The sequence below is a fragment of the Tribolium madens genome, unplaced genomic scaffold, assembly GCF_015345945.1.
Source record: "Tribolium madens isolate multiple individuals breed KSU strain unplaced genomic scaffold, Tmad_KSU_1.1 Scaffold_96;HRSCAF=242;Tcas5.2_LG5, whole genome shotgun sequence".
NCBI classification, from domain to species: domain Eukaryota; kingdom Metazoa; phylum Arthropoda; class Insecta; order Coleoptera; family Tenebrionidae; genus Tribolium; species Tribolium madens.
In genome coordinates this window covers 10,772,031-10,786,098 of record NW_025401068.1, presented here as the reverse complement: position 1 = coordinate 10,786,098, position 14,068 = coordinate 10,772,031, and the positions used below count along the sequence as shown (strand labels likewise).

The 14,068-nt window shown below is 30.1% G+C and overlaps 1 protein-coding gene across 1 annotated transcript; it reads left to right on the top strand.

The window, feature by feature from the left end:
* Window positions 1-632: 632 nt before the first annotated feature.
* Window positions 633-3,682, top strand: LOC123012721. Its single transcript, XM_044410815.1, has 2 exons — window positions 633-791; window positions 2,987-3,682. Exons 1-2 carry the CDS (start codon window positions 771-773, stop codon window positions 3,566-3,568), a joined length of 603 nt encoding a protein of 200 aa, XP_044266750.1. The 5' UTR covers window positions 633-770; the 3' UTR covers window positions 3,569-3,682.
* The last annotated feature ends 10,386 nt before the right edge of the window (window positions 3,683-14,068 follow it).

Here is a 14,068-nt window from a genome sequence, read left to right as displayed (position 1 = left end):
TATTTAAGGTTTTTATTTATTTTTTTGTGGTTTTGTGTATTGTCGTAGTTGCCTATATTGTTTACATGTAAATTAAAAAAATTTAATTTTTCAAAAAAAAAAATAATGTTTGTAGTGTGATGAGAATTAACAAAAAAAATAAACTTAGTCTTTTTTAACAATTACGATTTAAAAAATGTAAAAAATATTTATATATTTGATGAAAAAATTACCCGCCCCTGCAGTAAACTGAATTTTCTATGGTAACTATGACGACGTTAAAATTTGAAAATTTTGTTACCATAGTTACGTATACATTTAAGTATTTCTTCTATAGCAACCATGCGAATTTTCGACATGAGCAACTCGTCAAGGGTAGAAAAAGGTTTTTTCCAAATATTTAGATTTTCTGTTGCTAACACTGAAACTTTTTATCTAGTCTTTCGGAATTCGTATGGAAATGCTCTGGTTCCGTTACCAGACACATAATTACATCAGCGTGAAAAACTCCGTTATTATCCAACAAATGAAAGGCCCGTCTCAGATTTTTCCATTTTTTTGTCGCTGTAAAATTCCTCCGTGCGTATGCATCGCTGCATTGGCCCCCGGAGGAGGCGGGCCCCACAACAAACGATCCTCGTTGTGAAATAATGAAGCAGCGGCGATCCGAGCGCTCTTAGTTTATTTGGTAGCTCTCAGCGATGCACACGCATTTTTCTAAACTAGTATAAAGTGATTATGTGCACCGTCTGAGTGGAGTCGCGACGCGAACTTGACGAGTGATATCAACGATGGCTGCAGCTACCAACACGGTAATTAGGGGAGGAAAAGTGCACGAGTGAATTGTGGTTGAAAAAAGTGAGGTTTTCGGTTGCGAGGAATGCAATTGATAGTGCAGAGGCGAGCAAGGTTATGCCATCAGCGAGAGATTTAGATGAAGAAATCGAAAGTTGGGATAAAAAATTGATATGCTAAAAATATTCAGCTGTTTCCGTATTTATGATATCCTGTGATACTCTCTTATCTAATTACGAGCAAAAAAGCGACAAACATGTTTGCGGTTTTACATTTGAAAAATTGCAAACACAATATCTTGTTTATCATGAATTAAAAAATTTAAAAAAACATAATTTTTACATTTATTTGCTCTTTTTGATTAAAAAATTATAGAAGATTTTCAATTTATTGCTAAATATTCAGTGAAGTCACTATAATTGTGAATAGAAATAAAAGAAATTAAAAAACTGGCTTACAATTATGTTAATGATTTTTTCAATATCTTATTTTTTAATTTTTGCATACGTAATACTTGTTTCAAGTTGCTGAGACAGAAAATTGTTATGGAATTCATTGATGGATAACACGATTTAATTGTTATTTGGTGTTCAGTTGCAAACTATTCTCTGCAATCTGGGATAGACTTTATACTTTCATTCATTGTCGCACACTCAATTTTTTTGTACTCTTCAGTTTTATTTTTTCTGATTTTTTTGTTTGAAATAGGTAGTATTTGTTTCCTACTGTTGAGTTGAGAAAATTTGCGTAAAAATCATCCACTTTTGTCCACTAAATAAATATCAAAATTGTGTTCAAAATGTTGATTAAGGTGGTGCTCAGTTTGTCGAAATTTTGATTAACTTGGTGCTCAGTTTCTACCACTATTCATTGCAACTCGAACATATTTTAAAAGTTTTTATATCTGCTGTAATTTTTTATTGCGAATGTTTGATTTTTTTTATAGTATGTGTAAGTACATTTTTTTTTGTATTTTGATCTTCTGAGGAGTAAATAACCGGAAAACCACTGTCTACCTCTTTGGGACAGATTCTATGTGTTATGTGTATTTTTTGTAATTTTTTATTTACTGACTTAACATTTCTAGTATTCTGATTTTTTTTTGTTTGGTAGTAAGTATAATGTGTTTCCAGTTTCTAGATATTGTTACTAAATTTATAAAAATCGTGCTCAAATTTGCCGAAACGCAATTATTCATTATGTATTGTAATAATTTTTATCCCCAAAGTGGCCACTTTCATAGCTAAATAAAAGTTTTACCTTTCAGTCATGGAGTAAAAATTCTATTTTTGTGCCTATCATGGCATTATTAACATTTACCAATGTTGTTTCTTTTGCTGTAGATTATCAACATTTGACCTTTGGCACTACTAACTGCACTAGTTAAATTAATTAATAAACGATTTTGATATTTTCAACACAAAATCCGATATTGATGTGTGATGTTTGTTTATAAGCGTTTTTGTGATTTCATTACTTGCGAAGCATCCTGATTATTTTGTTCATTTACTTGCTAATTATTATACTTTCGTTTCAGATAAAATAGCATATGTGATTTGGAATAAAAGTGAATAAAATGGCTTAGATGAATTTACTCGTAATAACATAATATACTATTAATAATGACAAACGAGAATAAATGGAACTCTGAGTGTAAAAAGTTATAATTTCGGTTTTTAAGTTTATTTTTTGGCCTGAAAAGAGTTGAATCTTCCGATTATAAATAGTCAAGTCGTAAAGCTACGAAATACTCTAAATTTTGAAGGAATCAGAACAATAAATTTAAAAAATCACAAATTCACAATTTTCAGATGATTAGCCAGGTTTTATGTAATTTTTTGCGTATTTCCGCAAAATTTGCAATGCTTGTTGTATTGGTAATTTTTTTCATTGTGATAAAATTTTTTCAATGAATGCAACTCGTCCGTCCGGAACCTTGCCTCTCCTTGTCTCAGTTTCTCGTCACCTGGGTAATAATTCAATGACGATGTCGACAGCAGGGAGAAATCTTTGTTTATTTACGCCCGCCATGGGGCACAGACGTCCCCGATTTCGGCTGGTAAAATGGCATTTTCTTTGAAAATATTTAATTAAACACCACTTTCACTAGCATTGTGATCGCCAACAAACGCCGGAAAATTAATATTCCTCGTCGCGCTTTATTGTGAAGAAGCCGCTTTCGAAAACTAATTCGTTTTGTTATTTCCTGCAGATTTTCCTGCTGGCTGTGATGACCTTGGCCACGGCCAAGCCCATCCTGGTCACCTTCGGGACGCACCAAGGCCCCATCGAGCCCCCGGAGCCGACCCCAAAGCCGGCTCCTCGGGCCGCCGTCGCCCGCAGTCCCGCCCCCGTGGTAGAGGACACGGAGGACGTCCCCAACCCCCACGTCTACCGGCCGCTGGTGCCCCACCAGTACCGCCGCAAGATTTACGCACAAAGGCCGCCCCCGAGTCTCATCCTCGGCACCCCCATCGACCAGAAATACAACCCCGTTGTGGAGAAATTTGATGTTTACAGGAAACAGCAAAATAGGGGGGTGGAGTACACCGGGCCCCATGTTTTCGACAGACAACAGTACGAGTTGGAGAGGAGGGTGCCCGTGAGGTACATCAAGCCTCATTTTTATCAAAAAGAAAAAACCGTGCCTGAAATTGGGGTGGTTTATTCAGCAGGAGTGAGGTACTATGTGCCTCAGATTGCTTACGTCGAGCCGAGGCAGGATGAAGAGCAGGAAAATTCCGTTTATGATCGCAAGGATGAAAAGTATTTCTACAAAATCAAGGGACAGTGAAATGTGAATAAGTGCCAAGAAAATTTTAAGGAAATTTTATTAAGTCGAGGAATTTATGTGTCATAATTGTATGATACCAAATATGTAAATATTTTAATAAATTTATTTAGTTTTTCTGGGAGTTTTATTTCATTTCATTATTGCACACCTAAAAATGTCGTAAACAACTTAAATTCTATATGAGATAGCTTACTGTCATGAGGTTCATGAAAATAATTTTTTAAACTTTTTTCAGAATTTTTAATTTCGCTTATTCCAATATTTTTTTACTATTTAAAGCCCATGCTATTTTACCTTTCTTTTCGGAAATTTTAAGAGTTAAGATAAAAATTAAAAAATTGTAGAAATTTGCATAAATATTGTAAACTACACGCATAAGATGATTAATTGATTTGAAACTTACTTATGCAATTTTGATTTTTTTTACGTAACTTTTTTGATAATTTTAAGTTTTACTGAAATTGATTTTTGCAAAACCAAAATTTCAAAGGGTTTTTTTCGGAAACTATAACAGATAAAAAAAATATAACAATTTGTGTTTAATTATTTATTGAATAGTGAAAACCCAGAGTTGCTTCTAGTGGGAAAGCACTTAATAAAATATGATCATCATTATGGAGAAAATTGCAGATAATATAGGAAACATAAGTCTTAATTTATATATCGTTTTTCACCCGGAAATTACCCGGAGCGCTCCGGAAAACGCAGATAAAGTCATCTATAGGATCCGACTAAGTAAACCGTTTAGACCTTAGACTTATAGTTTTTCAGTCTTAATTATTATATTTTTTTTTATCTGGTACTAGAAAAGTAAGTACAGGAAATAATTTAGGTCTGATGTAATTTATGGTTTAATTTATTTTAAAATTGGTATTTTGGGAGAGTGAAATTTTTATGTCGTTTGGGATCGTCAAAATGAAATAAAATTTTTATGACTATTTGCGGATGCTTTGGACGATAGGAAACTTTAGAAATTAGTCGTTAACGTGATAAGAAACTAGATTTTTTTTTGAAACTAAAAAATGAGTTCTTATTATATTTGAAGATCTCGTTGGACTTTTTTAAAATTTTTGGCTAAATAAACAATTTTTTTTCAGTGATTACAAAATAGTTGTGGTTTCGCGTTGACACCTAAAAACACTTAAAAAATTAAGACCACCATTATCAAATTACAAACCGTTTCAACTCTCCATTTACAAGCCCATATCAGTCCCATTTCCATATCGCCCACTGATTTAAAACCGCATTTGCCTTAATGCGACATTTCTGAAATGAGTCCAATAACTCTTTCATTCCAATGTCGTCCACACTGGTTCAGTGCCATTTAAATTGACAAATCGTTCAAGAAAAAACCAAGTTGTTTTCAGTAATAAACCGATGGAAAAAGGACGCTTTGTCACCCCCTTCGCTTGAAATTCAATCTCTGATCGTTACATAAACAATTAAAAAGAGCAATAAGGAACTTGCATTCAGCAGTGTTGCATTGCGATAATTTCAATGTAATAATATGTGTTACAAAATAACGGCAATTAGATCCTAGAATGGATGCATGGAGATAATATGCATAGAGATTCCGACTAAAAGTGTGCAGTTTCGTCACGAGTGGCTGAAAAAAGCGCGAAGAAAGTTCTTTGTGCCGAAATATCGCGTTTTTAATCGGTTTATGACTTAATTATGTGAACGGAAAAAATTCTACTATTTTTATTTTTGATAAGATGGAATTGGGAAAGGATGTTTGTGGAGCATTAGAAGAGTCATTTCCGAAAAAGGCATAATTGTGGTAAAATTGCCCAATGTGAAGATTACATCGGCTTTACCATGTTAGGAAAAATTCCAGTCGAACAAGTGTTATGAAACGAAAATTAATACAGTAAACTTTTGTTTTGACCATGATGGTATTTATATATGGGCGTTGCCGAATTGCAAGGCGAGAATATTAGGATAAATGAGAGAAAGTAAACAATATTGGGGAAATTGTTGCGCAAACGGGCGATAAAAAAGCAATTAAACACGTTGATGATTTTATTCAACAATCAACAGTTTCATTCATTTGAATAATATAAATGTTAGATGTGATGAAATAATTACCCGCATTTTTCACGCTGCTTCGCTCCGGGGACATTGCTGAATCATTAATTATTAAAACATTTAAAATGTACCATTTTTCCACTAGAAGGGGAAAGTAACAAAACCTTTCCTCATTTACTTAAAAAGACTTATCTGGCAACAAATCTAGATTATAGTTTTAGCTTTTTCTGTACCAGGAAGAGGTTTAAATTTTTTTTTAATTCCATCTTTCAAAAAATATTGAGATTAATTTTTTGACATTTCACATTTTTTATGTATATTTAATGATATTGATGATCTTGTATAGGTTTTTTTGTAATTATATAGTAAAGGTACAAATAACACAAATAACATTGAAAAGTGTTACAATTTAGGATACAGCTGCTGTTTCCTCTTCTAATAGCCTCTTGCAAAAAAACTTGGAAAATTATTTTTCCAACAGAAGTAAATAGAGCCAAAGTACAAAATTTAATCTCTCATACAGATTTGTCAACAAGAAATTACCACCTAGGATTTAAACTTTTAGGAAAATTGCGTTTTTCATGTTGTTTGTAACTTTCTTGTTGGACCATGAAAATGAAATGAAAGAAGACGGATTAAAAAGCAGAAATCTCTAAGTACACGTTTTTATTTTAAATTGAAATAAGAGATCCTAATTAAACATAAAAAAAATATAAATTAACTCACAAAAGTAACAAAAAATAAAATCAATTTTTAATGCTTTTTATTGTTACAAATTTAAACAGGAGATGAATATTCATTTTTAAAACAAAAATTTTCTATGAACATACTCGTATATCGAAAAATGCTACGCAAGGGATGCGTCTTTTAATAGTTTTTTTTTTCAATATTTCCGAAATTATTTTAGAAAAAAATTTCAAAATTTGCTACAGATGATAACTTTTATACACCTAAACAAGTACAAAAATAAAATGTTGAAATTTTTAATTAGGGGCTTCCTAAACTAGATGGGATTAGGGTAAAAATTTATTGTAACTATTTTGCCTGTGGTTTCTTGCCACTTTCAGCAACAAAATTTTATAGTTTTTCATAAAAAAAAATCTTTTGTGTTTTTCCGATACAAATTACGGATTTTTAGTAAAAATCGGTTTAAAAAATTATGTTTCAGACCATAAAGAGCATAAAAATTAAAAATTAAATTTGTTTTATCGTTTAGGACGCACCTGATTAAAAACTTTGTTATTTGGCATTTGTTTAGGTGTACATATAAAGGTACCAAATTTTGTAATTTTATCTATTCTGAAATATTAGGAAAAACCCTTTAAAAAACGTACCTTTTTAGGGGGTGTAGCTCCTTTTCATAGCAATTTTGAAAACACTTTTATCTTAAAATTAAATATTCTATCAAGTATTTAAATTTGTATCTAATAATAAAAATGAAACACTGTATAATTAACACTTGAAAAATTAATTCACAAAAATTTAAAATTAACTCATTTAAATAACAAAAAAAAACTAAATTTTTAACACTTATAACACTATATAACAAAGTGCTCAGCATTTCGAGGGGGGTTTGAACCCCTTAGTCCCCCCCCTTGGGTACGGCCCTGTGTGGTTGCAATTATTCGCAATATTAAGAAAACAGCCTGTATATTTTTTAATAAGTATTTACTATTTTCAAGTTTAACTTTCAATTTCAAAAAAGCTTTTTTTTAAAGATAATTTGCATAAAAATACCATACATGATGATTAAAGATTTGTCTTTTTAGTTATACAGAGTGTTTCAAAACTCGCTCGCCAGAGTAAAATTCCAAGATAATAAAATACCGTGCGATCAAAAAAAAAGAGTAGGCGACGATTAATACTCTACAGTTGGCAACACGTTGGCTGGAAATTTTCCATACAAACTGAAAGTGGAAATGACCATTCACCGTTTTCGTCTTGTACAGCATTTTTGTAATAACTTGCAACAATAAAAATTTTCTGCTTTAAAGTCAACATATTTCTCACTCAAAATTAATAAAACGCAAACTTGTCAAACTTTCCAAAAATCAGGATTGCCATCTGAAGGACTTTAATCACCGCCTACTCTAATTTATAATTTTTTTTGCACGGTACTAGAAACGTGGAAAAAATTTAAAAAAAAAATTTACGTTTACTTTTTGATCTGAAATGTTTCAGCATTCCGGGTTGAAATTTGTGCCGGAAATAGCGATTCATCATCGTTTTTAACAATGCTGAGCATAACTTTCGTTCATTGCTTGGAAAGTGCTCAATTCACTTCCCAATTACCAATGCAAATGCCTATCGATAACAATCAAATCGATAGCAAAGAAAGCAATCCGAAACCGAACCCTTATATCAGTCTACAATCTCGTCATAAGCTTCCATCACTGGTCGCTGGCCTTTTACCCATCGAGGTGTCCAATTACTTATGTAAATCGAACTGCAACCAAGCTTTGTTTCGCACTTTTACTCTTCATCATTAATAATTGCGCTCGATCAAGATAGCGCATATTATGACAGATGGAAACAACGATACGATGTAACATTACAATCAATCATGTTTTCAGCACATTACACTTTTTCAGGCTTGTCACAGACAAGCAACCAAATTACAACAATGCCGACTGCTTTTTCGGAAGGAGTCACTTTCGCTCCTAAAACACAATGCAGTTACATAAAAGAAATAATTAATTCTGTTAACTCTATGCCAAGGTATGTTCACAATTAGTAAACTTTCCATGAAGAATTTTTTAAAAAACTGAAAATTAGAACATTTTAATTTTCGCATGTTTGTGGCAATTAGTAGTAATCTCACTGGGATGTAATAAATTGTAAATAAAATTGTCTTGCAATAAAATAAAAGCAATACTGCTGTTACGTGAAAGATATTTTGAAACTTTACTACTCCAATCTCTAATACGTCTATCACTTTTACAAAAAAAAACATTTTTTATTTTATTCGTATACTATACAGAGTGTTCCAACGAGTTGGTAAAATCCATTATTGACCTTTAATTCTAAAGATTTTTGTTTTGCTTTGTTTTGTTTAGAAATAAGTTGATTTCTTTGACAAACTCTACTCTTCTTAAAAATTTATTACACAAAAATTAAGACAAAATGTTCACAACTGCAAAGAAAAAAGTACAAACTTGACTATAACAAATTTTTAGTGTGTTGAACTTGTACAGATAAAAAAATAAAGAAGTTTGTGAAAAGTTAAATAAAATATTTATAAATAAAACACCCTATTTTTTGTTTTTGCATCAAAGAGATTATTAAATTATCTTTTTTTACCTTTAAGTGCCTACAATTAATAATTAACACGATATTTAAGAATAAATACAAAAAAATCATTATTTCAATAGAATAAAGTGTTCCATTTTAATTTTTTAAATTATTTAACTTTTAACAAAGTTTTACATTTTTTATTTTTTCGACTGTATAATACATTAAAAAGTTATGGTCTTAAAATGTGTACTTTCCTCTTTACATTGGTAAAAAAATTGTTTCTAGCCGTCTTAACTTTTTGTGTAAGAAATTTTTAAAGAGTATATGTTTTCGCAAAGAAAAGCACCTTATTTCAAAAATTAAGCAAAATCGATCAATAAAAGTTTAGCTTAAAACATTGAAATTAAAAGCTACATTCAAAAATGCCAACAAACATATGGTTTTTCATTAAAAAAAACACAAGTTTGTGTTGTAACTTATTTTTGGTGCACGCTGTATAGTTGAAAATAATTTTAGGCTATGCACTTAGTATTTATCAATTGTCTACAGTATGTCCCGGATTTTTTGAGTTTACAAGAGGAAAAAAAATTTTTTGATTTTACGCCAAAACTGCAAAGGAAAAACATTTTTTGCCTATCTGAAACTAGCAAATCTGTAATTAAAACTTCATTATTCTAACTCACTGGAAAGAACAGTTCATTTTCTCTTGATTTTGGACTTGTAATAATTTTTCTCTTCGTTTTAAATCCCATCACATTGGCGGTTTTACTTTTTTGATAACGATGTCACGTTGACAAATGAGTTTACAAAAGTTAAATAACAAAAATGTTAGTGAAAAGCATAATTTTAATAAATAGTAATTCAAAGAAACAGCTTAAAGATAAAAATCAAAGTCATTTTTAAAGTCATTTTTAACAAGAGCTATCATTATTTAATTAATAAATTAATTGTCAAAGTGATATATAGTTGTCAAATAAATAAAACCGCCAATGTGATAGGACTTAAAAAGCAGAGAAAAATTATTCGAAGTCGAAAATCAAGAGAAAAATTAACTTTTCCTTTATACTGAGTTTAATAAAGTTTTAATTACAGATTTGCTCGTTTCAGATGACGCAAAAAATGTTTTTCCTTTGCAGTTTTAGCGTAAAATAAAAGATAAAAAAAATTCCTTTTTGTAAACTCAATCCGGGGACATACTATAGAGGCTTTTCCGTCTAAACCCCACTTTAGAAGTATTGGGAGTTGGAATAATTGTATTTATTTGAAAATTGGTACATAGCCATAAACCATTAAGTCCTCCTAAATAAAAATATTTTCAAGATGGCGGCACTTCCGGTTATACCGGAAGTCGGTCTTAACTTTCTTATTTTAAATGGAAAGGTATATTTTTTACTGCGTTTTTGGATTAATCGGGTTATTTTAAGGGAGTTTTCATCAGCTTTCCCTATACCTAAATTTAGCCGTTTTTGAAATATTTGGAGTTTTTCAAAAATTTTTGGATTTGCACCTTCCACTTTAAAAACCGGTAACTCTGCCATTTTTTAGATTTTAAATTTCTTTTTTTGGCGTTTGAAAGAGAAAGCTTAGATCCATTTTCTGGTGTTTTCAAATTAAAAAAAAAATAACATATCCAAAAATTTTAAGGTTACTTTTGTAATAATTCAAATACTCATAACTTAATTTTTTCAAATAAAATACCCCAATTTTTATTTTACTAAATAGAAGAGAATTTAATTGTGCATTGATCTGTATTAACATTCCCTATACCTAAATTTAATAATTTTCAAGTTATGGACTTTTTTTAATACTACAGAAAATTTATTACTAGCCATACCCGTTTTCACATAGTTTGCTATGGAAATCAAAAATGTCAAAATTGTTTCTCAGTAAACGTCGACAGTGACTTATTATTTGCCAAATAGTGCCAAAGTATGGAGAATCAAAGTTATGCAAACTTAATTATTATTGATAGGTTCTACCATGCAATCATTATTTAAAGCTAACAAGTGAGAAAAGTTTATTTTTGTTTAATGAACGATATCATAATTTTGTTACACTCTCCTTAAATACAAAATAAATTAATTAAATCTAAGTTTGAGTAGCTTTGACTCTCCATATTTTGGCACTATTTGTCAAATAATAAGTCACTGTCGACATTTATTGAGAAACAATTTTGACATTTTTTATTTCCATAGCAAACTACACGAAAACGAATGTGGCTAATAACAGATTTTCGGCAGTCTGAACAAAAAGTCATCATAACTTAAAAATTATTAAATTTAGGTGTAGGAAATGTTAATACAGATCGATACAGAATTAAATTCTCCTCCATTTAGTATAATAAAAATTGGGGTATTTCATTTGAAAAAATTTAGTTATGGGTATTTGAATTATTACAAAAGTAACCTTAAAATTTTATGGTTTGTTAATTTTTTTTTCAAAATTTAGAACACCGAAAGAAAGATCTAAACTTTCTCTTTCAAACGCCAAAAAATAGCAAAATTACCGGTTTTTAAAGTGGAAGGTGCTAATCCAAAATTTTTTGAAAAACTCCAAATATTTCAAAAACGGCTAAATTTAGGTATAGGGAAAGCTGATGAAAATTCCCTTAAAATAACCCAATTAATCTAAAAACGCAGTAAAAAATATACCTTTTTATTTAAAATAAGAATGTTGAGACCTACTTCCGGTATAAGCGAAAGTGCCGCCATCTTGAAAATATTTTCATTTAGGAGGACTTAATGGTTTATGGCTATGTACCAATTTTCAAATAAATACGATTATTGCAACTAACAATACTTCTAAAGTGGGATTTAGACGGAACACCCTGTATATAAATTTCTAACAATTTTAATATTTATATTATTTAATATTTAATAAATGGACTTTACCAACTCGGTGGAACACCTTGTATATTCTTTTAGTTAATTCCAGTTGCTAGGTAACAATTATCCTCAATCGTGAGAGAAAGAATGTTGTTAAGAGACGATTTTTTAACAAGTGATGTTGTCGAGTAACGATTTTTTTAGCTGTTGCAGGAATAAAAAATAAATAAAATTCTCTTCCATTCAACTTTTCTATTGCGGATTTGTTTCGCTTGATCGTTTCAAAGATGCGCTCTTGAATTCTCACGATCTCGGTTTTTCCTCTAATTGCGCAACTGCACTATTTCACAGTCATTAGTTAAGCCGGATTTGCGCATTGTTGTGTTTTCAAGCCGGAGGCCGAAGAAGTTGATTTATTGTTTTGCGCATTTTCGGGGCAATTTCCGATCGAGGAAAAGAAAGCGACGCATAAATTTTATGTGAAATATAATAATCGGTGGCGTACGGAAGAGAGTCGGACTTTAGAAAATATCTAATTAATTCCGCGAGAATTCTGATTGAAATGCAATACAAGAGTTGACTGAATGAATGAAGATTCTCTAGACAATAATTACGTCACGATATACATCAATTTAATTGACATTTCAATTCCGTTGACTTTCTAATAACTTCCTTTCTGAAATACTGAAAGAAATAGGCGCCGGTCAACGACACGACTGAAAAATCAAACCGGCGATCAAGTAACCGTGACTTTATATCAAGGCACGCCTGGATTGAAGAAAAAATTCACGGCCGACGACTGTTTTCAGTGAAAATAATTTTCTATCAGTAATTTTCAGGATTTGGTAAGAGTTAATTAAAGTGTTGCGAGGTATTTCAGCGCAATAATCACGTGTGGTGTGTACTTAGCTAATTATCTATAATTTTATTGATTATTGATTTACGTAATTATGGGGTAAAGCTGTAAAGTCGAGTCTAATTTATTGAAGATCACAAAGTTTCGAGAGATTAACTCTTCAAGGCGCTTGTCCTTGATCTACTCACATTTCCACATTCGGATTTACGAAGAATGAATTAAAAAAAAAATGAAACGGATGTGTTTCGTTTGAAGACAGGCAATTTTTTTCATTACAAAAGGAAACGCCGTTTCAGGATTTTTGTTTGGGAACATTCATTTGGGTAAGATTATACGGAGTGAGATTTATTATAATCGTTACGTAAAAATTATTGAATTCTTGTTACATTTTTTACCTGAAGGAAGATGAAACATAAAAATCGAGAGTATGTTAACTCCGGAGTTAGTAGTTCAAATTTTTGAATTGTTGAAATTACTGAAATTATTTGTGAACTACCGGAATTTTTTTGGAATTACTTACTAAACTTCTTTTTAAAATTGCTGGAATTTTTCTAGAATCATTTTTGAATACGTTGAATTTCTTAGAAATATTGGAAGTATTTTGAAATCATTTTGGAATTCAGAAAATTAAATTGGAATTACAAAAATTAGTTGAAATTATAAGAATTAATCTAAAAATAATGGAATAACGGTAGATTATTGGAATTACTAGAATTTCGGTGGAATTACTGGAATTCTTTTTGGAATTGCTAGAATTTTTTAAATATACGTTGAGTTTCTTAAGAGTTTGAGAATTAAATTAGAAATTATTTTAAAACTACAAGAATTAATTTGGAATTATAAGAACTAATCTGAAAATAATAGACTTAGAATAGATTTTTAAAATTACTAAAATTTCGGTGAAATTTTTAAGAAATTACTAGAATTCTTTGTGAGTTATTGTAATTTTTCTAAAATTACAGAGTGGAATTCCAAGAATTATTTTTGGAAATGCTAAGTATTTTTTGAAATTATCAGAAGTATTTATTTTTAATTACGTTGAAAGACTTACGATAGATTATTAAAATTACTAAAATTTAATTTTTTTATGAAATTACTAAAATTATTTGTGAATTATTGTAATTTTCCTAAAATTACTGGATGGAATTCTTGGAATCATTTTTGAAAATGCTAATTTTTACCTTGAATTTCTCAGAACTATTGGAAGTAATTTGAAATTATTTTAGAATTCAAAAAATTAAATTGTAATTACAAAAATTAGTTTGAAATTATAAGAATTAATCTAAAAATAATGGAATTACGGTAGATTATTGGAATTACTAGAATTTCGGTGGAATTGCTAGAATTTTTTTGGGATTATCAAAAAAATATATATATTTTTTAAATATACTTTGAGTTTCTTAGGAGTATGGGAATTAATTTGAAATTACAGAAATTATTTTAAAACTGCAAGAATTAATTTGGAATTATAAGAACTAATCTGAAAATAATAAACCTACGATAGATTATTAAAATTACTAAAATTTCAGTGAAATTTTTAAGAAATTACTTAAATTC